Raw genomic sequence first — 25,327 nt, forward strand, 5'->3', positions numbered from 1 at the left:
TAACGAGCTGAGATTAGGAGCACTCCCTCTAAGAGTGTGCTCCTAATCTCAGCTCGTTACCTGTATAAAAGACACCTGGGAGCCAGAAATCTTTCTGATTGAGAGGGAGTCAAATACTTATTTCCCTCATTAAAATGCAAATCAATTTATAGCATTTTTGACATGCATTTTTCTGGATTTTGTTGTTGTTATTCTATCTCTCACTGTTCAAATAAACCTACCATTAAAATTATATTTCTTAAAATTATATTTCTTAAAATTATATTTCTTTGTCAGTGGGCAAACGTACAAAATCAGCAGGGGATCAAATACTTTTTTTCCCTCACTGTAAACCCCAATGATCCGATCGAAATGAGGGATTTTGATCGGATCATTGGGGGGCCACGTGTCACCACCACCCCCCCCCCCCCAAACAGTCATGAGCAGCACCTCCCCACACGCCCTGCCACCGAGAAAAATGTTTCACGTACGAGAGTGAAACTGATATTTTCATTCTCAGCTGGAATTTAGCCAAATGCAATACGCTTGAGAAACCTGGTTTAAAATCACAAGCAAGTTGCCTGAATTTCAAACCCATGGTCTCAGCGGTACAGCTCGGTGCTCTTGACAGGCTGAGCCAACCGGTCACTTCATCGCAAGCAACCGGAAGCATCAAGGTTGTCAATGCCGTGTGCGTCGTCCTAATGGGGAGCGGCAGTGTGGTGGCTTGCAACGCTGTGTTGCGAACCCAGTGAACAGAGTTCAATTCCTCCCCACTCACGACCAATAATGGTGCCGAATATTTAAACCGCTTTCCATGGGTCGGCATGGCTTTAAATGAGTACCTGGTGCAGTGTGATCGTGATGGTGGTTGTGATGGTGGTGATGATCATGGTTGTGATGGTGGTGGTGATGGTGTCTCTATGGGTCTCTGTGAGTCCCTGAGCCTCTATGGGTGTCTACGAGTCTCAGTCACTCTGGGTCTATATGGGTCTCTATGAGTCTCTACGGGTCTGTACGGGTCTCTGTGTGTCCCTGTGGGTCTCTATGAGTCTCTGTGTCTGTTGGTCTCTCTGTATCTCAGTGTGTCTCTGTGGGTGTCTCTGGGTCTCTGTGTGTCTCTGTCGGTCTCTCTGAGTCTCTGTGGGTCTCTGTGTGTCTCTGTCAGTCTCTATGTTTCCCTGTGGGTCTCTGTGGGTCTCTGGTGGCCCGGCCTGCTGTTGGCCACCCACTGCTCGTGTGCTGTGCCAGCCTTCATAGACGCTGTTACTCGCCAACAGCAATTGCCTCAACAGTCTGTTATTCAAGTTTCATTTCAAGTTTTCATGTATTAGGTATAGCCCTGTGACATGGGAATCAATAGTGGTCACCCACCTAAGTTCATTATAAATGTGGAGCATTATACGCATTAGTTCGCTATCACGACATACAGTACCCTGGTGTCTACAAACTAAGTTGCCTCTGTGGTAGTAGTTACATTGGAGAAACCAAACGCCATGTCTCGGACCGCATTCGTGAACACAAAGCAGACCTTAAACACGGTAGGACCAACACCTCGGCCATGGCAGATCACTGTTATAATTCAGTAGGCTCACATGACATTGACTTCTCCAAGACAGAGGTTCTTTGCAATCCATCTGGCTACCATGAGAGATTTGTTCATGAGGCTATCCACATATACAAACACAGAGACACTTTCAACCGAGAAAATGGACTCTGGCTTAGAAATCATTGGAAGGATTTGATAAACCATTTCAGGTCTTAATTGATTGTTCACGCTTACGGTGGCTTTCAGACAGCATAAATTAATTTTTCGTCTCCCCCCTCCTCTTTTCAGAACATAGATGGACTCTTGATTTAAAGCTTTCGTGACTGCAGTAATTCATATTCTTAGCTCTTTCGGTAAAGTCACGTTGAAGGGAAACAATAAAACAATAAAATATATATATAACACAATATATATTTTATTATTCTTAGTTTTTTCGGTAAAGTCACGTTGAAGAGAAACAACAAAATATATATAAAACAATAAAAAAATCTCACGACGTTTCGACCATAACTCAAACGGTCATCATAACTTATAAATAAATGTGCCGTTTAAAAATAAATTTATGCAAACCAACACACCTGATGATGACCGTTTGAGTTATGGTCGAAACGTCGTGAGAATTTTTTATTGTTTTATATATATTTTGTTATTTTGTTGTTTCTCTTCAACGTGACTTTACCGAAAAAACTAAGAATATGAATTACTGCAGTCACGAAAGCTTTAGATCAAAATATATTTTATTGTTTCCCTTCAACGTGACTTTACCGAAAGAGCTAAGAATATGAATTACTGCAGTAAGGAAAGCTTTAAATCAAAACATCAACAGGCTGATGTGCCACATCTCCTCCTTCAAGAAGTCTCACAGCCCTGCGATGTTGTGTCCACACAACCCAAACTACGGAGTGCCTGGTGGTAAACCGCTGTGCTGTAGCCTGCGCCCCTCCAGTGGAGGAGGAAGAGTAAAACCTCGCTGATGCTCTCCTGAAGCACTCCTGTGCGCAACAATCATTGAGACTAGTTGCACGTGCATCGATTGTAAAACCCCGTTCCATTTCAGGAAGTGGGGACAGTTGGTGCCGTGTGCTCGTTTCACGTCGGGGTGCCACTAAAGGCGCAGGTCCCACTCCTGAGTGATCGGTTACGCGACGCTCTTTTGCACGAATAATCAATCTCTTGCAATTTTATTTAATTATTTAAATCTTTCGTGACTGCGGCGATTCATATTCTTTGTTCTTTCGGTAAAGTCACCACGTAGAAGGGAAACAATAAAATAATAAAAAATATATATAAAACAATAAAATTCTTACGACGTTTCGACCGCAACACAAGCAATCATCGTCAGGTGTGAAAACCACAGCAAGAACATTTAACTCGTAATCTCGTAGTCACTTATGTGTTAATATCGCCTGATGATGTCACTTACATGTTAATATCGCCTGATGATGTCACTTCCCTCTTAATGTCGCCTAATGATGTCACTTCCCTCTTAATGTTGACTGATGATGTCACTTCCCTCTTAATGTCGCCTGATGATGTCACTTACCTCTTAATGTCGCCTAATGATGTCACTTCCCTGTTAATATCGCCTGATGATGTCACTTCCCTCTTAATATCGCCTGACGATGTCACTTCCCTCTTAATGTCGCCTGATGATGTCACTTCCCTCTTATTGTTGCCTATTGATGTCACTTCCCCTCTCAATGTCACCTGATGATGTCACTTCAGTCTAAATGTCGCCTGATGTCACTTCCTTCTTAATGTCGCCTGATGATGTCACTTCCTGCTTAATGTCACCTCATGATGTCACTTCCCTCTTAATGTCACCTGATGATGTCACTTCCCTCGCATTCGAAGCAAACATGTCCAGGGCCCCGAGCTCCCCACCTCCGTCTGAAATGTCCAATGCGCCCATCGCAGAAAGCTGGTGCTACACACAGGTAACTTGTTCCCCTGTGGCCAATCACATTCAACGGGTCTCCGTCTTGTGCCGGTCAAAGTATGCGCATGGCTAATGCATTTAACTTTTACACGTTTTTTGTTCATCGCAAAGCCATCCAAAATGGTTTCATAATTATGTGTAAGTGCAATTATGGATTATCATTGTACAGGCTATTTTTGTACATCAGATTGCAAAGTTCATAGAATTGCACTAACAACATTATACTAGATAATTGTCTCTGATTTTGACTGGTAGTGTATTTTTACAAAAGGGGCAGCAGTTTTTATCAAATAAAAAAAATAAAAAGGCCTTTTATTGCACACTCTAATCTATGACATGTTGAGACTTGTGTTAACGCTGTGCAGTAATGAACATGCAAGGTAATCCCAGAACACTAATAAGACCCTTTCATGTACAGTAATGTTTCTTTCCTTATAGGCAGTTTGTGTTTTTGAGCACAATATTCAGATGTGTGGGTGAAATACTTGAGGGTTTGTCAATGGTCATGTATTTATGGTAATGAATGAGCTTTATAGCTGTTATGTGCTCGTGTATTTCAGGTTAAGGTTGTAAAGTTCTCTTATATGTGGACCATCAACAATTTCAGCTTCTGTCGTGAAGAAATGGGCCAAGTTCTCAAGAGTTCTACATTTTCAGCAGGCACCAATGATACATTGAAATGGTACAGTAAATTCTGGCTATTTTATGACATTAAAAAAAATCACAATGCTCACGGAGGTGCTTTACTAGAACAATTTTGCATAGTGCATGTTTTAGTTCATACTATATTGTTTTAGCAATGTAGTCTGCGCGTACATACACACCTAATATGTCTTGTTTATATGTTCAATCAGGTGCCTACGCATACACCCCAAGGGTCTTGACGAAGAGAGTAAAGATTACCTATCGTTGTACTTGTTATTGGTCAGCTGTCCCAAGAGTGAAGTCTACGCCAAGTTCAAGGTTTCTATTCTTAATGCCAAGGGAGAGGAAACCAAGGCTATGGGTGAAACTACTTGTATTTAAGTATCAATTCACGTCATATGTGTATTTGGTAACAGGATTATATCATAATCAGCCATTATTTATCGACTGCTTGAAACATTGTATAAACCTTACGAACACCATCCCTCATCCTTCACATGAGCTGATCTAATATCTCCTTGTCTACGTTTGACATCGTCTTGGGCATGTACTCTACTTTTCTTCCTATTCGACCACTAGTCTCATCCATCAACCATCCCATTTAGCGATGTGTCCTGTCCAAGCCCAATCTATATTTACAACAGTCAATATGTTGTCTCTAATTTGCCGTTTTGATTTGACCAACGTGTTCCTCTTTCAGTTTCTCACTGTAATTCTCAACATACTTCTCTCCACGCTTTGTGTACTTTTTGGTTTTGTTCCATTTGTCAGTGTTTCTATTTGTAATCAGTGTTTCATAGTAGGTAATATGCACTAGATTGGAATCTTTCATCCTGTAGCACATTGCAACTTTTCATTATCAAATTAATATTCCAAAAGTGCTCTTGATCCTGTTCCACCTTCAGAAGTTGCCATTATGCATATTTTTTGTGTTTTCCATGATATTGACCCTCCAATAATTATTTTATTTTGCTTAGTGTACCTGGACATTGTCATTCACGGACATTTCTTTTCCTAGTTTTACAATCTTCACCATGTGTTATTCCATTGTAATTTATCAAGTGACGGCTTCATTTTTCTGCTTGCACTCACTGTTTATTACAACTTCATTATTTTTGTTTGTATTCTCATCCATTTTTTTATTCATTTCTGGTGGTTTTACAAAGGTTGGCATTTTCATCCCATTTCACACTTCTCCTTTACCTTGCTTTAGTGGTTCATATTGTTTGTTTTATAATTGCCTTATTACTTTCAGGATACTCTTTCAATGCGCGATAACTATTTTAAGTGATGACATCCATACATTTACTGTGCTTTGCTAAGGCTATTAACATGTTTCTGAGAGTCTAAATCTATCTTTTTGTTTTAAACTTTCATGTTTTTTTCTTATTATTTGCTTTGGTGTTGTCTTTGGTAATGTTAACATGTAACTCACGTCACACAACCATGTTTACAAAGACAAGCATTATTAATACACAAACACATTCAACTAATCCATATGAACTATATCTTCATACACTTAAATCCAGGTCTGATTTTCATCTACCTTGAAGTTAAAAGCTAAACTGAACTATTTTTATTTTACCAGGCAAGGCCCACTGAACTACAGTGTGGGAAAAAAGTATTTGATGCCCTGCTGATTTTGTACGTTTGCCCACTAACAAAGAAATGATCAGTCTATAATTTTAATGGTAGGTTTATTTCAACATTGAGAGACAGAATAACTACAACAAAATCCAGAAAAACGCATGTCAAAAATTGTATAAATTGATTGGCATTTTAATGAGGGAAATAAGTATTTGACTCCCTCTCAATCAGAAAGATTTCTGGCTCCCAGGTGTCGTTTATACAGGTAACGAGCTGAGATTAGGAGCACACTCTTAAAGGGAGTGCTCCTAATCTCAGCTTACCTGTATAACAGACACCTTTCCACAGAAGCAATCAATCAGATTCCAAACTCTCCACCATGGCCAAGACCAAAGAGCTCTCCAAGGATGTCAGGGACAAGATTGTAGACCTACACAAGGCTGGAATGGGCTACAAGACCATTGCCAAGCAGCTTGGTGAGAAGGTGACAACAGTTGGTGCGATTATTCGCAAATGGAAGAAACACAAAAGAACTGTCAATCTCCCTCGGTTTGGGGCCCCATGCAAGATCTCACCTCGTGGGGTTGCAATGATCATGAGAACGGTGAGGAATCAGCCCAGAACTACACGGGAGGATCTTGTCAATGATCTCAAGGCAGCTGGGACCATAGTCACCAAGAAAACAATTGGTAACACACTACGTCGTGAAGGACTGAAATCCTGCAGCGCCCGCAAGGTCCCCCTGCAAAACAAAGTACATATACATGCCTGTCTGAAGCTTGCCAATGAACATCTGAGTGATTCAGAGGACAACTGGGTGAAAGTGTTGTGGTCAGATGAGACCAAAATGGACCTCTTTGGCATCAACTCAACTCGCCGTGTTTGGAGGAGGAGGAATGCTGCCTATGACCCCAAGAACACCATCCCCACTGTCAAACATGGAGGTGTAAACATTATGCTTTGGGGGTGTTTTTCTGCTAAGGGGACGGGACAACTTCACCGCATCAAAGGGAAAATGGACGGGGCCATGTACCGTCAAATCTTGGGTGAGAACCTCCTTCCCTCAGCCAGGGCATTGAAAATGGGTCCTGTATGGGTATCCCAGCATGACAATAACCTAAAACACACGGCCAAGGCAACAAAGGAGTGGCTCAAGAAAAAGCACATTAAGGTCCTGGAGTGGCCTAGCCAGTCTCCAGACCTTAATCCCATAGAAAATATGTGGAGGGAGCTGAAGGTTCGAGTTGCCAAACATCAGCCTCGAAACCTTAATGACTTGGAGAAGATCTGCAAAGAGGAGTGGGACAAAATCCCTCCTGAGATGTGTGCAAACCAGGTGGCCAACTACAAGAAACGTCTGACCTCTGTGATTGCCAACAAGGGTTTTGCCACCAAGTACTAGGTCATGTTTTGCAGAGGGGTCAAATACTTATTTCCCTCATTAAAATGCAAATCAATTTATAACATTTTTGACATGCGTTTTTCTGAATTTTGTTGTTTTTCTGTCTCACTGTTCAAATAAACCTACCATTAAAATGATAGACTGATCATTTCTTTGTCAGTGGGCAAACGTACAAAATCAGCAGGGAATCAAATACTTTTTTCCCTCACTGTACATAGCTCTTTTTCAGAAGTGCCCCGGCCACAAACGATAGCTTAACGAGATGGCTTATTGTGTGGAAATGTATAGCAGCCAAATACTCTGGATTTTTATAAATATGGAGGGAAAAACCGGAAGATCTGCATAAAAATACATGCAACCACAAGGAGAACATGCAGATTCCAAATATACAGGCATCAGGGTTGAGATCGAACCCATGACCTATATACCAGGCGAGGTAGTTGACTGCCACCGTGGCGCAGGGCTTTAGAATACATTGCTGTCTTTACACTTTGAAAATAGAATAAAAAAAATGTTTCCCATTACATGAAATTACCACCGTTTATTGTAAGAACTGGTGAGTATTGTTTGAAATCTGTTTTTTTACAGAGAGCCCGCGAGCATACCGCTTTTTCCAAGGAAAAGACTGGGGATTTAAAAAATTCATTCGAAGAGATTTTTTGCTTGATGAATCTAATAGCTTGCTTCCAGATAACAATCTGACACTATTTGGTGAAGTAAGTATGACATGCTGCAGCTAATGTGTAATTTTCTATTTTAGTCATTACAATTGCACAGTTGGAGTCAATATTCTACTTAATTGAAGATTGTAATAATTACTTTCCCTGTTCCATACAAGGAAATTGTTAACATGAGTTTTACAAGCACGTTTTTCCTCCACTGGTGCTAGAGTTAACATAGCACAACAATTAAATAATCAAGCGTAATTTTTTTTAGGTTTTCTCCCTCTGGATAGTGTTTATATTTAAACCTTGACATTTTTATAAACTAGAATGTCAGGTATTACATAAAGTGTTTTGTTTAAATGTCGCCACATGAATTCCTTTTCCTATTCTCGGACATCAGCCAGTTTGATGTAAATGTTTCTTGTCCTTAGGGGGGTCCTTTTAATCAGCCAGATTTATATTTTTTACCTTTAAAATACTTTACAAAATACAAGCATTTTTGATAATGAAAGGAAGCACATCAAGAAGGGCTGTTCACTTCCTCTGTTGTTGTGCAGAACCCATAATTAGGGGCCTCACTACCTGTTTAAACTGTTTATACAGTGTAAAATAACTTGACAAAAATATAGAATGAAAATTGATTAATATGAAAAACATTTCACGGACCTCTATTTTGGCATTATTCACAACACTTGTTCTGATATAGGATGTCTGTGCAGATTTGCTTGCTTGATTGAACCAAAGCCTACATCTTCATGCAAAATGTGTAGTTAAGTGAGGATTTGTAAAAAAAAATCATCAAATGCCTTCTCAAAGCTGGTTGATGTCTATGCAGGTTAGTGTGGTGCAGGATTCCGTGAACATTTCTGGTCAATCCAGCATGAGTACATTGATAGTGCCAGATTGCCGGCTGGCAGTTGACTTCGGGGAGATCTGGGACAATTCCCGCTTCACTGACTGCCTGCTTCGTGTTGGTGGCCAGGAGTTTAAAGCACACAAGGCCGTATTGGCAGGTCTGTGCCACAACAAGCAACACATGCGTCGTTTAGTGTACAATAGAACCATATAATTAATGATACTGTAATTAGTTTGGGGTAATCAACTACAGCCATTTCCTGTTTTACACTGAATTTTATTAACTAACACTGGCAAATGCTTACGTCAATTTGTAATGCTTTTTGTTAAAGGATACATCAGTAAATATGTGTAATGAATTCAACTGAGTCACAGACGCACTTCTTCAACCGACACACGGGGTACTACCCCGTAACACATGAACAACCTATGGTGGTGGACCACCAGGCTATCTACACTAATTACACGGGAATTAGCTACGACGGACCGGACCCTGGCCGGGGTCCGGGTCCACGTGTTGGTGACTCTTGTAGGACGTAGATTCTTCAGGATGAACAACAGCAGCCGGTCCCTCTCAGGGACCCGGCTTTTATCCTCTGTGGCGGGGGTGGCTCCGCCCTTGGCCACGACCACCTTCTGGAATCCTCTAGCGGGTTCCCGGCCCTGACACGTGACCACCCCTAGCCCCCACCTGGGGGCCCTGTATACACTTTACCGGTCACGTGTCCTTCGTGGTCAAGTGCCATGGCCCTTGGTAACCCCATTCCCATGGCCAGCACTCTCACACCCTATCCTGTAGGGGTCGGCACCCCACGCAGAGCGTGGTGCCACTCAGCACTGTCAGACAGCGCTCACCATGCCCCTCTCGGGCCGGTACTGCACCCACATCCACGTGGTGCCCGCGATGTTAATACATCGCACGCCGTGCCTCTCTATAGCCGGCATTACACAGTGACATTCGCGATGTCACTACATATATAAATGTAATATTGTATTGTGTGAGAGATGAACATATTTAATTAGCCTGTTGCTAAAGTTTTTATTCCGTTTTTATTTACTTCACTATATCGTTGTTGTGCAGGAATTCATTTTTCACAATGCAGTTATGGTGTAGGTTTTGAGCCTCTAATTTGGACATTTATTTGACAAATGTTTGACAAATCTGTAATGGATATGCCATATGAAATAAAATATGGATCTGGATTTTACCTCTTTTGTATCTAGATTATTTGATCTCTAGATATAACATCTAAATGTGTCTGTACCACATTCTGGTGTTTTTCCAATTCACTGTACAGTAAAACCTTGAATTGCGAGTAACTTGGTCTGCAAGTGTTTTGCAAGACGAGCAAATTTTTTAAATAAATATTAATTTGATAAACGAGTGAGGTTTTGCAATACGAGTAGTACGTATACGCTTTGTCTGCCGAGCGTCACGTGATCACAACTGATATACGAGTGCTTTGATATACGAGTGCTTTGGATTACAAACACGTTTCCGGAACAAATTATTCTCGCAATCCAAGGTTTTACTCTATTTGTTAACAGTTGCTTTACCTTTTTCAGGTCGGTCACTTGTTTTTAATGCTATGTTTGAACATGAAATGGAAGAGAGCAAAAAGGTATCTTTAAATGCAATCTTAATACAGCACATTAATACTGTGATCATACATTTCCAAGGTGCATTTGTCACAATGGATCGGTTGATAAGTATCTCTTGAGAGTGCTGTCAAATGTTGAACTATTACCCTAGTAACTCTTTTGGCGCATTGCACATTTATTATCAAAAAGTATTCATTCTGAGGGAATGTTAGATTGTATTTTATAGCTATTTTTTATACAACATTTCACAGAAGGCCATTGCATGTGTGTCAAGAATGGATTTATTACGCGCAATAAATAGTCATCGGCAAGTTGAATACAACTTGAATGGAGCCACTTTACATGTGTTGTGTAGATATAAAGGATGTTTATTTAATTTAATGCTATATTTTCGTCTCCAAATATATGCCGAAGTTAATTTGAATATATTGTGTTGCTACCTTGCAGAATCGAGTGGAGATTAATGATGTGGAGCCTGACGTGTTCAAGGAAATGATGAGTTTTGTCTATACGGGAAGGGCTCCAAACCTGGAGAAGATGGCTGATGAGCTGCTGGCCGCTGCTGACAAGGTTACACGCTTAAAATATTAACATGAGATCGCACCACCTTGTGATGTATCGGTATGCAGTTGTAGGTCGCAAGTGAAATTAAAACAGCATTTAGGTATTTTCTAAAGCCCGTGTCACAAATAATATGAATAGCAAATGTATATGATGTAGACGTTCACATTAGTGCTTTCAGGTTTTGGAATTGATGTCCTGGGAGATGATTGAATTTTCAACAAAAAATATAAATTGTCATGCAATTTCACAATTGAATTGAATGTCAAACTGGTATTAGTCCATGCTAGAGGCTAGTACGTGTGCATTGAAGTGCATTCACATGCAGCATTTTTATCCTAAGTGCAACCATTTGGCTGTGTGTTCTTGTATTGAGGGTTTTTTGTTAATCACATTAACAATTGATACAATTAGTAATAAAATAAAGGGAAGTGTTTTAAAAGATTGTTTGATATGGCATGGCTGTATAGAAATAAATTGGAACAAATATACTTTTATTAAGGAAACGGATATCCTGCTGTTCCTGAAGATCTGCCAGATAATCAGTTAAGAGTCATTACTCTCCCTTCTGGAACATCATATTCAATAGTTCCTAAAGCGATTGTAATGAAATAAGAATACAAATCGTATAAAGTCGCATGTTCAAGCTTTGTTCATTAAAGTTTAATATTCTGCTAGAGTTGAAATATGGTGGCTTGCAGTTGCATTGTTTATCAGCTTAACAACCAAACTCTTTAAGCTCTTGGAAAACAACATCTCACCTCCTTTGTAATTTGCATGACTTTGTAACCAATATAATAAAGTTTAGGACAAGGACCCCTAATTATAGTAGAGATCAATAAATACATGACTTAAAACATAAATATGCTGAAAGGTAGATGCCATGTTTTAAGAAAATTCTCAAACATTTGACTGCTATATACTGCGTTTATAAAGTAGTTCATGGGGTGAGGGAATGTTATACAAGCGAAATAGGTAGAGAAAATAGTGTTCTTAATACTGAAATTGCACTTTGTTTTTACTTTTCTCAAGTATGCATTAGAGAGGTTGAAGGTGATGTGCGAGGAGGCACTATGCACAAACTTGTCGGTGGAAAATGTTGTAGAGACTTTGATCTTGGCCGATTTGCACAGTGCAGAGCAGTTGAAGGCCCGGGCCATTGACTTCATAATAAACAGGCAAGTCTAGTGAGAGTGTGACTGTCACTGAGCTGCGTAACATTGATGATGTTACCTGGCAATTTGCATTACAGTCCCTTTTAATGGAGACTAACCGTTTGCCCCAATCCTTATAGACACTGCTTATTAGGAGCTCGCTTAACCCTGACTTGTACTTGCAGTCATGCGATGGACGTAATGGAGACGGCGGGCTGGAAGTCCATGGTTCTGTCTCGCCCTCACCTGGTTGCGGATGCTTTCCGTGCCTTGGCCACGGCCCAGTCTCCACAGCTGGGACCTCCATGCAAGCGTCTCAAACAGACTTAACGGTGGCAGGCAAAGAACATCTATGACCAGGAAAACTTTGGCTGCACGGTGCGGTTATTTACCTGTGGCCTCCATGCAAACAACCGTGAAGACTTTGCATCAGACTACCAACTTTCCTCTGCTTTGAAAATAATGTTAATTTAAGCAAATATGTTTACTTTCACAAAAAGGTGGCCAAATTCACTTTACCATGTAATATAGTGTTACATCTATACATCTACAACTCTATAAACAAGTATATATGTAGAAAAAGTGGAAAACTACAACCTAATAAACACCACGACATATCCCAATTGAGAGAGTGTAAAATAAAACGTTCGATGTGATTGTCCCTAGGTGGCAGGACAATTTGGTTCAATTGTTTAGTTAAGCAAAAACAGAATGGTCTAAAACCCTGCAATGTCTACCTTAACGTGAAGGATGAGTATTCGTCCAGTGTCTGTGTACTCAAGGTTACAGATAGTGGTATAGGGAACAACCAGTTCTGAAAGATAAGAATGTGCCAAGCCATATAAGGCCTTAATTCAAGAGGTAAACTTTTCAGATTGATTTTTCATTGCACAGACAGCTTATGCATTGACTAGAACAGGAGTACTATGATTGCGCGAGTTTGAAGACTGACAAAGATAATATTGCAGTCGTGTATCCTGCGTATAACAAAGCATGGATGGAGTGCTCGGTGTAAGAAAAGGCAAGGCACAGCATCAATTTGGCCATGTTACGCAGTTGATAACATTTCACTTTTTTGCTCGTATGGGCTTTCATGTATGACCCAAAGGTTTTTGACTTACAACAAAAGTAAATCTTATGTCCATCAATTTAGTAGTTTGTATTCACGGAAACAAGATGTGCTGTTTTCTAAGTTTTGTTTCGTATTATATTGTAATGATTTGTTTTTATTATGAATTTCATCTATTGCAAACTCGTAGCATCATGTCAACCCAGAGTTTTACGTGATTGGAAGGACCATAATTTTTGCATCAGCGCTGTTTTACGTAACCTCTCACTTAAAATTAAACTGTACATAAAATTGCATAAGCTTTGAAGGATTACACACATAGATTTGGAAGCACAGATTTAAAAAATATTCAAAGCTGCAGGATATAATATGAAAGTACAACAAATGAGCAGTGTCATGGATTTGAGTCGATTTTAAGAATATTACAATCTAATGCAATGTGTTGGGATATGAACAAATGCAAACGACGAGAATGTTGGAGTTTTTTTTACGTGTTAAACGTACAAAACAAGTTGGATAATACATGCAAAATTAAGGATAGCCAGTGTTGTAAGCAGTCTATTTATTTTGTTATTTGTTTAATATTTTAGTTTCGTCCTTATATATATTTGATGCTAAAGATGTATATGGTACATTGCACTCTACCTATTCAATTAAAAACTGATTAGGTGATTCGGGGAAGTTATTTGTTGTCATGGTGAGAGTTAAAGCATTGAAATCTGATTGGGGTTCTAATCTGCAGCAAGTCTATGCTGTCATAAGTGAGTGTGAGTGCGGTGGACTAATTGACCCCTGAAATGTATCAGGCAGTTACCGATAATGTACTCTTCAAATTGTTGCCTTGTATGACTTCCGAAATTGAAAACACTTTGCGCCAAATGTAAATGTTTATTGGAAAATGGATATACTGTAACTGCCAAAAAATATATATAATTGCAGAAATAATAATATGGTCTTTGTAAAAAGTGTGTGTTTTGAAAAAGTGTGATTGCATGCAAGACAGTTTTGGGTTCTTCCCACGAGTTTTTTTGCATATTCAGAGATGAAAATATGTTAATTGGTTAAATTAAAAAATTTTGCTACAATTGTAATACAAAAATATAAACTTGAAGCTAGAAATGCGGTATAGTGCCCCAATGTTTGACCTTTTTATCTTTTTCCATTACAGATAATACTGTTTTGGATGTAATATAAATGTTTTGTAAGGCCCTTTTACAATGAATTGTCAGCAGATGATTGGAATTGCAAAATGAACCATTCTTGTATATTACGTGTTTTCTAAATTGATTTGCATTATAAATGGCAATATAAACCCTTTTCATGTGGTAAATATATTACCGTTATCTGATCTCTTCTAGAAATCAGTATTTGGATATAAGAAAAAAAGCTGCTTTTAGCTCTGCACCACTTATTCCACATTTTTTTCATTAAAATTGTTTTTGATGTTAATATTTTCATTCATGACATTTTGCAGTGTTACACTTTTTATTTTCGGTAAAGTCTCGTCGAAAGAAATTACTACACTTTACCCGAAAGAACCAAAGAGTCATTCCTGCAGTCACGAAAGCTTTGAATCTATTTTGCTGTGTATTTAAAAGTTGAAAAAACATGAATGTACCTGGAAATATGTCCAGTTTAAGTTGTCATGTTCTTTACTCTGGGAATGTTACAGATATGTGGATATGTCAAATTTCAATTGACACCCAACAACAACATTTTAACAAGTTGTATTTTGGAGCCTTGCCACTTTTATAGGCATGTTTACCATGTGTTGATAAACAGTTCACTAGAGAATTGTAATGTGTTCACTGTTCATCATTTACAGCGTTTTGTCAACGCACTGCTTAAACGAAGGCCTCACCACACCATGTCGGTCATTCTTCACCCACTGATGTTAACTGTGGCTGGGAATTGAACTGGTTGTTTCGTCAGTTTCCTAGTGCCACCACTCCATTCAATTACATCCTGTTTAATGTGTATAATTATAAGTGGCATTCTTACTCTTTGGTTCTATTCGGTAAAGTCACGTAGGTAAAAAAATTAAAACAACAAAAATCACGACGTTTCGGCCACAACACAAGCGGCCTTCATCAGGTGAAGGGACCAACCTGTCCAGCGGGCAGCGTTGGAGTGAAGAAAGCCAAGCGCTGGTCGCCTCCCTTTAAGCTGTGAGGGGGCAAACAGCAAACGCTCTGACAAAGGAAATTAGCATGAAACGCACCACTGACAAAGTTTGGAATTAGCACAAGATGATAATACACCTCCCTGGGAGTTTGGAATACCACTATGCATGTTGTTGCATTGCAACAACAACATGCATAAATACAAACTGACAATTTCATCCTTGCAGTCACGAAAGCTTCAAATCTAGAAGTCGCATTCTATTTTTGGTGGTCATACGTTCAGTATTTTCTGCTGAACTGAGTGTTGGATTTATTCATTTTAAATGTACTTTTTGCTTGGTTACATTTTGCTCAGGTAACAGCTCGCATTTGCGGTAATTGGTGCCATAAATCAATGTCTTGTCTGGCATTAGACACGTCTGTACGAACAGTGTTTTCATTAGCCTCCATTTATCAGTTAGGGGAACAACTAAGCTCGAAGGGGCAGTACGTGTCGTTCTGGTCACTCAACACGACGTGTACTGTTCACGGACCACTGAGAAAACGCGTTGCAACAACAACATGCATAAATACAAACTGACAATTTCAGCCAGTGCAGCAGCTTTATATAGCATGACCACATCGATTCAAGTTTCACAAACCTCTTATTCGTATGTGCAGACATGTAGCAACTACAATAATGTTTCTTTGAGGTGGTAGAGCCGGATGACTGCGTAGGCTGTAGCAGATTGTATCACTGTAATGCCTCCATTATGTTTGTGAATCGGGCATTGAATTGTTATATGTTCCATGGTTCTGGGTGAGCCCAGTCGCACACTGGAGAGTTTTTTCTGTTTTCCTTTTTTGTGCATCGACCGGATGTTGTTTAGGGTAGCCCGTAAGCTTTACGGAAGATCGAAGCCAGGTACCTTTTACATCGGGTCTTTCATGAGGTGTTTGTGTCTTGTGGACTTCATTCGGATTTCCAAGAATCACGTTTGAATGTTGACTTAAAGCTTTCGTGACTGCAGGAATTCACATTCTTGGGTCTTTCGGTAAAGTCACGTAGATAGGTTCAAAGAAAATAACAAAAAAACTACGACGTTTCGATCACAGCACAAGCAATCGTCATCAGGAGAGCAATCTTATTATCCCTGAGATCAGGGCTAGGCCAGCCCTGAACAAGATCCGTTTACCATTGGGAGAAGTGACAACAGCAGATGTCATTGTGAAGGCGATCGGTATTACCTTAGTGTCGCGGCATCTCTTCAGAAATGTGAGTGACTTGATCGAGTCGACGGGTCTTGTTCAGGGCTGGCCTAGCCCTGATCTCAGAGATAATAAGATTGCTCTCCTGATGACGATTGCTTGTGTTGTGATAGAAACGTTGCAGTTTTTTTGTTATTTTTATTATTTTCTTTGAACCTATCTATGTGACTTTACCGAAAGACCCAAGAATATCACGTTTGAAGTTACATTGTTGAAGGTTAAGCGCGTGGGTCCAAAAAGGCTTACGCGACTCGAGTGCTGGCGAGGGACTGTATTGAGATCCGAATGGATGGGGAGACGTTCGTTTTTCCACGATTTGCTGTGCTTCCCGGACAGTTGCAGTATTGAGGCAAATGGATGGGGAAGTGATGCGTGGCAACTCGAGAAGCCAGGATTTTGGATCCTGCTTTAAGGTTCCAGTGCCACCGCATTGCATCGTTCAATTGGACATCAAATTGCACTTTGTTTTTTTTGATGTTAATATTTTCATTCATGACATTTTGCAGTGTTACACTTTTTATTTTCGGTAAAGTCTCGTCGAAAGAAATTACTACACTTTACCCGAAAGAACCAAAGAGTCATTCCTGCAGTCACGAAAGCTTTGAATCTATTTTGCTGTGTATTTAAAAGTTGAAAAAACATGAATGTACCTGGAAATATGTCCAGTTTAAGTTGTCATGTTCTTTACTCTGGGAATGTTACAGATATGTGGATATGTCAAATTTCAATTGACACCCAACAACAACATTTTAACAAGTTGTATTTTGGAGCCTTGCCACTTTTATAGGCATGTTTACCATGTGTTGATAAACAGTTCACTAGAGAATTGTAATGTGTTCACTGTTCATCATTTACAGCGTTTTGTCAACGCACTGCTTAAACGAAGGCCTCACCACACCATGTCGGTCATTCTTCACCCACTGATGTTAACTGTGGCTGGGAATTGAACTGGTTGTTTCGTCAGTTTCCTAGTGCCACCACTCCATTCAATTACATCCTGTTTAATGTGTATAATTATAAGTGGCATTCTTACTCTTTGGTTCTATTCGGTAAAGTCACGTAGGTAAAAAAATTAAAACAACAAAAATCACGACGTTTCGGCCACAACACAAGCGGCCTTCATCAGGTGAAGGGACCAACCTGTCCAGCGGGCAGCGTTGGAGTGAAGAAAGCCAAGCGCTGGTCGCCTCCCTTTAAGCTGTGAGGGGGCAAACAGCAAACGCTCTGACAAAGGAAATTAGCATGAAACGCACCACTGACAAAGTTTGGAATTAGCACAAGATGATAATACACCTCCCTGGGAGTTTGGAATACCACTATGCATGTTGTTGCATTGCAACAACAACATGCATAAATACAAACTGACAATTTCATCCTTGCAGTCACGAAAGCTTCAAATCTAGAAGTCGCATTCTATTTTTGGTGGTCATACGTTCAGTATTTTCTGCTGAACTGAGTGTTGGATTTATTCATTTTAAATGTACTTTTTGCTTGGTTACATTTTGCTCAGGTAACAGCTCGCATTTGCGGTAATTGGTGCCATAAATCAATGTCTTGTCTGGCATTAGACACGTCTGTACGAACAGTGTTTTCATTAGCCTCCATTTATCAGTTAGGGGAACAACTAAGCTCGAAGGGGCAGTACGTGTCGTTCTGGTCACTCAACACGACGTGTACTGTTCACGGACCACTGAGAAAACGCGTTGCAACAACAACATGCATAAATACAAACTGACAATTTCAGCCAGTGCAGCAGCTTTATATAGCATGACCACATCGATTCAAGTTTCACAAACCTCTTATTCGTATGTGCAGACATGTAGCAACTACAATAATGTTTCTTTGAGGTGGTAGAGCTGGATGACTGCGTCAGCTGTAGCAGATTGTATCACTGTAATGCCTCCATTATGTTTGTGAATCGGGCATTGAATTGTTATATGTTCCATGGTTCTGGGTGAGCCCAGTCGCACACTGGAGAGTTTTTTCTGTTTTCCTTTTTTGTGCATCGACCGGATGTTGTTTAGGGTAGCCCGTAAGCTTTACGGAAGATCGAAGCCAGGTACCTTTTACATCGGGTCTTTCATGAGGTGTTTGTGTCTTGTGGACTTCATTCGGATTTCCAAGAATCACGTTTGAATGTTGACTTAAAGCTTTCGTGACTGCAGGAATTCACATTCTTGGGTCTTTCGGTAAAGTCACGTAGATAGGTTCAAAGAAAATAACAAAAAAACTACGACGTTTCGATCACAGCACAAGCAATCGTCATCAGGAGAGCAATCTTATTATCCCTGAGATCAGGGCTAGGCCAGCCCTGAACAAGATCCGTTTACCATTGGGAGAAGTGACAACAGCAGATGTCAGTGTGAAGGCGATCGGTATTACCTTAGTGTCGCGGCATCTCTTCAGAAATGTGAGTGACTTGATCGAGTCGACGGGTCTTGTTCAGGGCTGGCCTAGCCCTGATCTCAGAGATAATAAGATTGCTCTCCTGATGACGATTGCTTGTGTTGTGATAGAAACGTTGCAGTTTTTTTGTTATTTTTATTATTTTCTTTGAACCTATCTATGTGACTTTACCGAAAGACCCAAGAATATCACGTTTGAAGTTACATTGTTGAAGGTTAAGCGCGTGGGTCCAAAAAGGCTTACGCGACTCGAGTGCTGGCGAGGGACTGTATTGAGATCCGAATGGATGGGGAGACGTTCGTTTTTCCACGATTTGCTGTGCTTCCCGGACAGTTGCAGTATTGAGGCAAATGGATGGGGAAGTGATGCGTGGCAACTCGAGAAGCCAGGATTTTGGATCCTGCTTTAAGGTTCCAGTGCCACCGCATTGCATCGTTCAATTGGACATCAACAAGCCGGGTGTGTGCCGAGCTATTTATGGTCCATGCCGTTGCACAGAATACACAAGGACCATGGCTTATACCATAGCACCGGTGATAAATAAGAATTATCAAACAAGAACATGGAACAAAAGCTGAAAAGTATTTAGGAAAAAAGCGTGGAGCGGTGCATGCTGAGAGTTACTCTGGGATGGAAAGAGGAATGCAGATGTACTGACGTCGCAGACGTCGCTGTGTAATGCCGGCACTAGAGGGGCACGGTGTGCGATGTACTCACATCGTGGACACCACTTGTATGCGGGTGTCGTGCTGGCCCGAGAGGGGTTCTGTGAGCGCTGAGTCATAGCGCTGAGTGACACCACGCTCAGGTGTGCATTGCCGACCCCTACAGGATGGGGTGTGAGAGTGTCAGCCATGGAATCAGGTTACTTTAGGCCATGGCACTCGGGTTGACCCCGGAGAACACGTGACTGGTAAAGTCTACACAGGGTCCCCAAGTGGGGGGGCTAGGGGTGGTCACGTGTCGGGGCGAGATCCTGCTCGAGGATTCTAGAAGGTGGTCGTGGCCAAGGGTGGGGCCAGCCACGGCCACGGAGGATATAAGCTGGGTTCCCCAGAGTTGCTGTTGTCATCCTGAAGATCTACATTCGACGTCCGTGAAGAGTCACCAACACGTGGACTTGGACCCAAGCTGGGGTCCTGTCCGTTGTAGCTACTCCCAGTGTAGTTAGTGTAGTTAGCCTGGTGGTCACGTAGCTAGTTACGGTGTAATTAGTGTAGTTAGCCTGGTGGTTACGTAGCTAGTTACGGTGTAATTAGTGTAGTTAGCCTGGTGGTTACGTAGCTAGTTACGGTGTAATTAGTGTAGTTAGCCTGGTGGTTGCGTAGCTAGTTACGGTGTAATTAGTGTAGTTAGCCTGGTGGTTACGTAGCTAGTTACGGTGTAATTAGTGTAGTTAGCCTGGTGGTGACGTAGCTAGTTACGGTGAAATTAGTGTAGTTAGCCTGGTGGTTACGTAGCTAGTTACGGTGTAATTAGTGTAGTTAGCCTGGTGGTGACATAGCTAGTTATGGTGTAATTAGTGTAGTTAGCCTGGGGGTTACGTAGCTGGTTACGGTGTAATTAGTGTAGTTAGCCTGGTGGTTACGTAGCTTGTTACGGTGTAATTCGTGTAGTTAGCCTGGTGGTTACGGAGCTATTTACGGTGTAATTAGTGTAGTTAGCCTGGTGGTGACGTAGCTAGTTACGGTGTAATTAGTGTAGTTAGCCTGGTGGTGACGTAGCTAGTTAGGGTGTAATTAGTGTAGTTAGCCTGGTGCTTACGTAGCTAGTTACGGTGTAATTTGTGTAGTTAGCCTGTTGGTTACGGAGCTAGTTACGGTGTAATTAGTGTAGTTAGCCTGGTGGTGACGTAGCTAGTTACGGTGTAATTAGTGTAGTTAGCCTGGTGATCACGTAGCTAGTTACGGTGTAATTAGTGTAGTTAGCCTGGCGGTCACGTAGCTAGTTACGGTGTAATTAGCGTAGTTAGCCTGGTGGTTACGTAGCTAGTTACGGTGTAGTTAGTGTAGTTAGCCTGGTGGTCACGTAGCTAGTTACGGTGTAATTAGTGTAGTTAGCCTGGTGGTTATGTAGCTAGTTATGGTGTAATTAGTGTCATTAGCCTGGTGGTCACGTAGCTAGTTACGGTGTAATTAGTGTAGTTAGCCTGGTGGTTACGTAGCTAGTTACGGTGTAATTAGTGTAGTTAGCCTGGTGGTCACGTAGCTAGTTACGGTGTAATTATTGTAGTTAGCCTGGTGGTTACGTAGCTAGGTACGGTGTAATTAGTGTAGTTAGCCTGGTGGTTATGTAGTTAATTACGGTGTAATTAGTGTAGTTAGCCTGGTGGACACGTAGCTAGTTATGGTGTAATTAGAGTCGTGATTCATAATAAAGGTTTTTGGGTTAGATCGCGTTATTTATAAATGTGTCGTAACCCTCCACCACCCGACACGGCCAATCAGCAAAAAAAGTGTCACGTTGACAAAAGACAAAAGAGTTCACTACATCAGCCCACCGCTGTGTTGAAGGGTGAATCAACAACATTTACAGTTTGAATACGACGTTTCGCTGATAATTACATACAGCATCATCGGGCAATTCGCCAGAATGGTAAAGCCCTCACTTGCTCCCGGTCTTACATAGAGCAGCAGCAGGGTGACGTCTTCATTTAACTCATTCAGGTGCAGTAATTATATAATCGATTGGTGATCAGTGACAGCGCCGTGACTACACGGGATGTCGCGCTTGGCCTTAGCAAAAGGCAGACGGCACAAAGAATGAAGACGCACAATGTGACACTGTGAACTTGCGAGACGATTTCGTTTTGCGCGTGCGATAATCACCGCCATTCTGCTGGGTAAAATGTGTAGTACTCTTTGGTTCTATTGGGTAAAGTCACGTAGGTGAAAATAACATAACAAAAAATCACGACGTTTCGGCCACAACACAAGCGGCCTTCATCAGGTGAAGGGACAAGACTGTCTGGAGGACAGCGCTGACTTTACCCAATAGAACCAAAGAGTATGGATCCTAGCAGTCACGAAAGCTTTAAATCTAGAATTAAAATGTGTAGTCCAATCGCTTGGCACTAAACATTTTATTTAAATGTGAAGACCTTTGTCGATCCACTGCTGGATAAATTCCTCCACCACGATGTTTCTGCCATGGGGGTTGTTTGACCATCATTCACCACATTGGTCAGTGTGGATTGGTGAAGGACAGGTAGGTGCCCAGAATTAGTTCAGATATCACTCGCTACTGATGTCATCCGTGATCAGTAATCAAACTTGAGTCGCTGCTGGGTTCATAGTGCATTGCGCTAACAATTGCACCGCTACTACACCTTAAACATTGAATGTCATCATTGACCACGATCAATCCACAGCTGGATGAAGACCTCCCGGTGCTATCCGTGTACCTGCTTGAGTCCCGAGTGGTTGGGGTCATCTGAGTGCAAGTGGTGTGTGGTTATCCACGTCGGGTGAGTTTCCTCACCAACCTGCATTGACCAGGGTATAATGACTAACGGTCACATATCTTCCCCACAATTTTAACGCATCTTGATACATTAACCTGAATCTGAAAATTTGAAATATTCATCATTACGAGGAAATAAAACAGGAAGGAGACAGACTTCTAAACATGGATTTCTCTGTTAGATGCAGTCATTTGATGCCACTATTTGTGATATCTCAGGGAACACGATGTGACAAATCAAGCATACCAGCTTATATGGAAGAATGTCTTGATTCCAGCTCTCAAATCAACAGATCGACACGATGCTTATATAAATAACCACATTGTACAGCTTACCGACCTACCAAGGAGTTGACCCGTTCTTTCGATGTCCTCTAGTACACAGGTAACTATAGGCTACAACAGGTGTTTCGTAAAGCCAGTAGATACACCTTTCTGCAGCCCACTTTTCACTTCCCACAAAATCAGCAGCCTGCAATACAATGCAGCGATACGGTCCAATTTACACTTCAATGGCGACTAATGGGAGATGCGAATGGACCGTGGAAGACTGGCCCACAAACTTCAGTTTGAGAATGCAGAGGACTGGATGGAAAAATGCCAAGGAAATCCCGATTGGATACCCCCCCCCCCCCCCAATCTCTCTCTACGAAGAGTTGACGGCGGGGATTTGAGAGGCGGCAGCAGCAGCAGCAGATGGTGGCCGTACGCTTGTGGCAACGAAGCCCCGAGTAGCCGTCCCTGCAGGTGCACACGCCAGGGAGCCGCGCAGCGCCCGCCGTTGACGCAGCCATCTCGGCACAGCGCTGTTCGGGGGGCATCGCCAGAGGCGCACGGGAGGAGGAGCCTTTAGCCGTCGGCAGAATCCTTGCATCGGGTAGAGCGGCCCCAGACATCGTCGTCGTCGTCGTTGTCGTCGGCCGCTAAGTGATCGGAGTGGCGATGATGACGCATTGGCGAATGTTCGTGCGTGTGTATGTGGTCACAACGGTGACTTCCTGGGCCTCAATTATGTCGGCTCAGACTTAAATGAGTACCTGGTGTGCTGTGGATACATCAGCATTGGGGCGACAAAAGCGGCTTTGGGGCCATCCATAAATGACGTCACGAGATTTTGGACGAATTTTGACCCCCCCCCCTCGTCATTGTCACAAATGTCTGACCCCCCCCCCCAAAAAAAAGATAAAACATGCTTCAAATCGCTTTAAACTATTGTCATTGTAGTGCGTATTTATTGTGCCGCTGCACTCTGATGTTGTAGGAGAAAACATTTATTAACAAGTCTATTTAATTAAGTGGAGCGTGTTGTCTATATTTATTTAAAGTTGCGCATTTTGATGTGACGTCACATTTCTCACCCCCCCCCTCGTCACGCATCGTCACAAATGTCTGACCCCCCCCCCCCCAGGTGCGTGACGTCATTTATGGACGACCCCTTTGGCGTGGTGTTGGCCACACCACCTACTCGATACAAGACGTACACAAGCTGAAGAATCAGACTGGCGAACGAGAGGCAGAATTGAAATAAATACATCGTGACACGGTTGGCATAGATGAGGTGAGAAGGAAAGGAGAGCACCCCATACCTCTGAAGAGTGGCATAACCTTTCCTATCATAGGGGCACAGCTGACAGTAATTCTAGAGGAATGGGATTATATTATTGCTGTCTCTGAGAATCGCACATTGTGTTTGATCGCTCTCATCGGATAGGGCGACCTGAAAAACTGGCGGTGTACTTTCTCACTCTCGCTTGTGTACAATTACGGGTTACCAGAGCACAGAATGCAAGCTCACATTCACTCGGGTAAGATGGGCTGCAAGCACAGTGGCCAGATGTTAACTACCTCGCCTGGTATACAGGAGGTCGTTGGTTCAATCTCGACTGACGCCTGCTGCTGTATATTTGGATGTTCTCCCCTTGATCGTGTGGCTTTTTCTCCGAGTCCTCCGGTTTTTCCCTCCCAATTCAGAAGCATGTGTTTGGAGTATTTGGCTGCTAGAAATTTTCACACGATAAGCCACTTCGTTGAGCTATCATTTGTGGCCAGGTCGCTTCTAAAAAAAGAGCTTTACAGCTCAGTGGGCCCTGGTAAAATAAAAAAGTTTTAATTTAGTATGAGAGGGCAACATTCTCGTCGGTAATGGCATAAGACAGGAGGCGGCAGTGTATACGTGGTGCATCTGCGTTCGAGGCTTAGCCAATTTTCACAGCCTCAGATCAATCCACTGCTGGATGATGCCTTTCCCCATATTATATGGGTTACTTGACCATACTGCACCACACTGGTCAATGCGGTTTGTTTGAAGGGGTCCAGATATCACTTTCAATTCATGTTATAGTCATTCCCTGTAATCGAACTTACAGTGAGGGAAAAAAGTATTTGATCCCCTGCTGATTTTGTACGTTTGCCCACTGACAAAGAAATGATCAGTCTATAATTTTCATGGTAGGTTTATTTGAACAGTGAGAGACAGAATAACAACAACAAAAATCCAGAAAAACGCATGTCAAAAATTGTATAAATTGATTTGCATTTTAATGAGGGAAATAAGTATTTGACCCCTCTGCAAAACATGACTTAGTACTTGGTGGCAAAACCCAGGAGTGTCCCACTTTTGTAGAGGAAACCTTTACAGCAAAATCATCAAACACCCACCACCCCCACCCCACTACCGTTCCCAAAGTCCGCCGAGTGGAAGGTCATGGCAACGCAAGAAAGTCGACTGATCTTTCACGAAGCCAGGACTCCCCACGCCCATGTCTGAGGGTTCTAAGGTCAACTGTAGTTTAGATTAACAAAAATATCTGAATGCAACCGCAACTCACAAAATAACAAAATTAACCCAGAATGCACCAAATCTCGTCAGATCTTTGAAGCTCAGCCGGGGAAGAGCCTGGGTTTAGTGCTTAATTTGAAGACTGTCTGGGAAAAGCAGACGTTTCAGGCCTTGCGCTGCAAGTTGGCCAACAGATGTCGGTGTACGGTGATGCTTTTTATATTCTTGGTTATTTTGGTAAAGTCACGTAGAAGGGAAACAATAAAATAAAAATATAAAACATCTATGCAGTTGTCGAGTGT

The 25,327-nt window shown here is 41.7% G+C and overlaps 1 protein-coding gene across 5 annotated transcripts; it reads left to right on the forward strand.

The window, feature by feature from the left end:
- Positions 1-3,356: 3,356 nt before the first annotated feature.
- LOC142920238 (speckle-type POZ protein-like) lies at positions 3,357-18,464 on the forward strand. 5 transcript variants are annotated; one of them, XR_012938702.1, is made up of 8 exons: positions 3,357-3,465; positions 4,028-4,149; positions 4,322-4,430; positions 7,690-7,817; positions 8,602-8,779; positions 10,188-10,243; positions 10,671-10,793; positions 11,817-12,098. XR_012938702.1 is itself a non-coding variant. In XM_076062738.1 (8 exons), the coding sequence occupies exons 1-8, from the start codon at positions 3,388-3,390 to the stop codon at positions 12,292-12,294; spliced, it is 1,008 nt and encodes a 335-aa protein (XP_075918853.1). In that variant the 5' UTR covers positions 3,357-3,387; the 3' UTR covers positions 12,295-18,464. The 5 variants fall into 5 exon arrangements, 3 of the variants coding, with proteins under 3 accessions (XP_075918853.1, XP_075918854.1, XP_075918855.1); XM_076062738.1 differs by lacking the exon at positions 11,817-12,098 and adding an exon at positions 12,124-18,464 and having other exon boundaries at positions 4,322-4,473; XM_076062739.1 differs by having other exon boundaries at positions 4,322-4,473; positions 11,817-12,096.
- Positions 18,465-25,327: the final 6,863 nt, after the last annotated feature.

The sequence above is a fragment of the Petromyzon marinus genome, unplaced genomic scaffold (assembly GCF_048934315.1).
Source record: "Petromyzon marinus isolate PM22_M1 ecotype Great Lakes invasive population unplaced genomic scaffold, UKy_Petmar_22M1.pri1.0 PM_G_Scaffold_7, whole genome shotgun sequence".
NCBI classification, from domain to species: domain Eukaryota; kingdom Metazoa; phylum Chordata; class Hyperoartia; order Petromyzontiformes; family Petromyzontidae; genus Petromyzon; species Petromyzon marinus.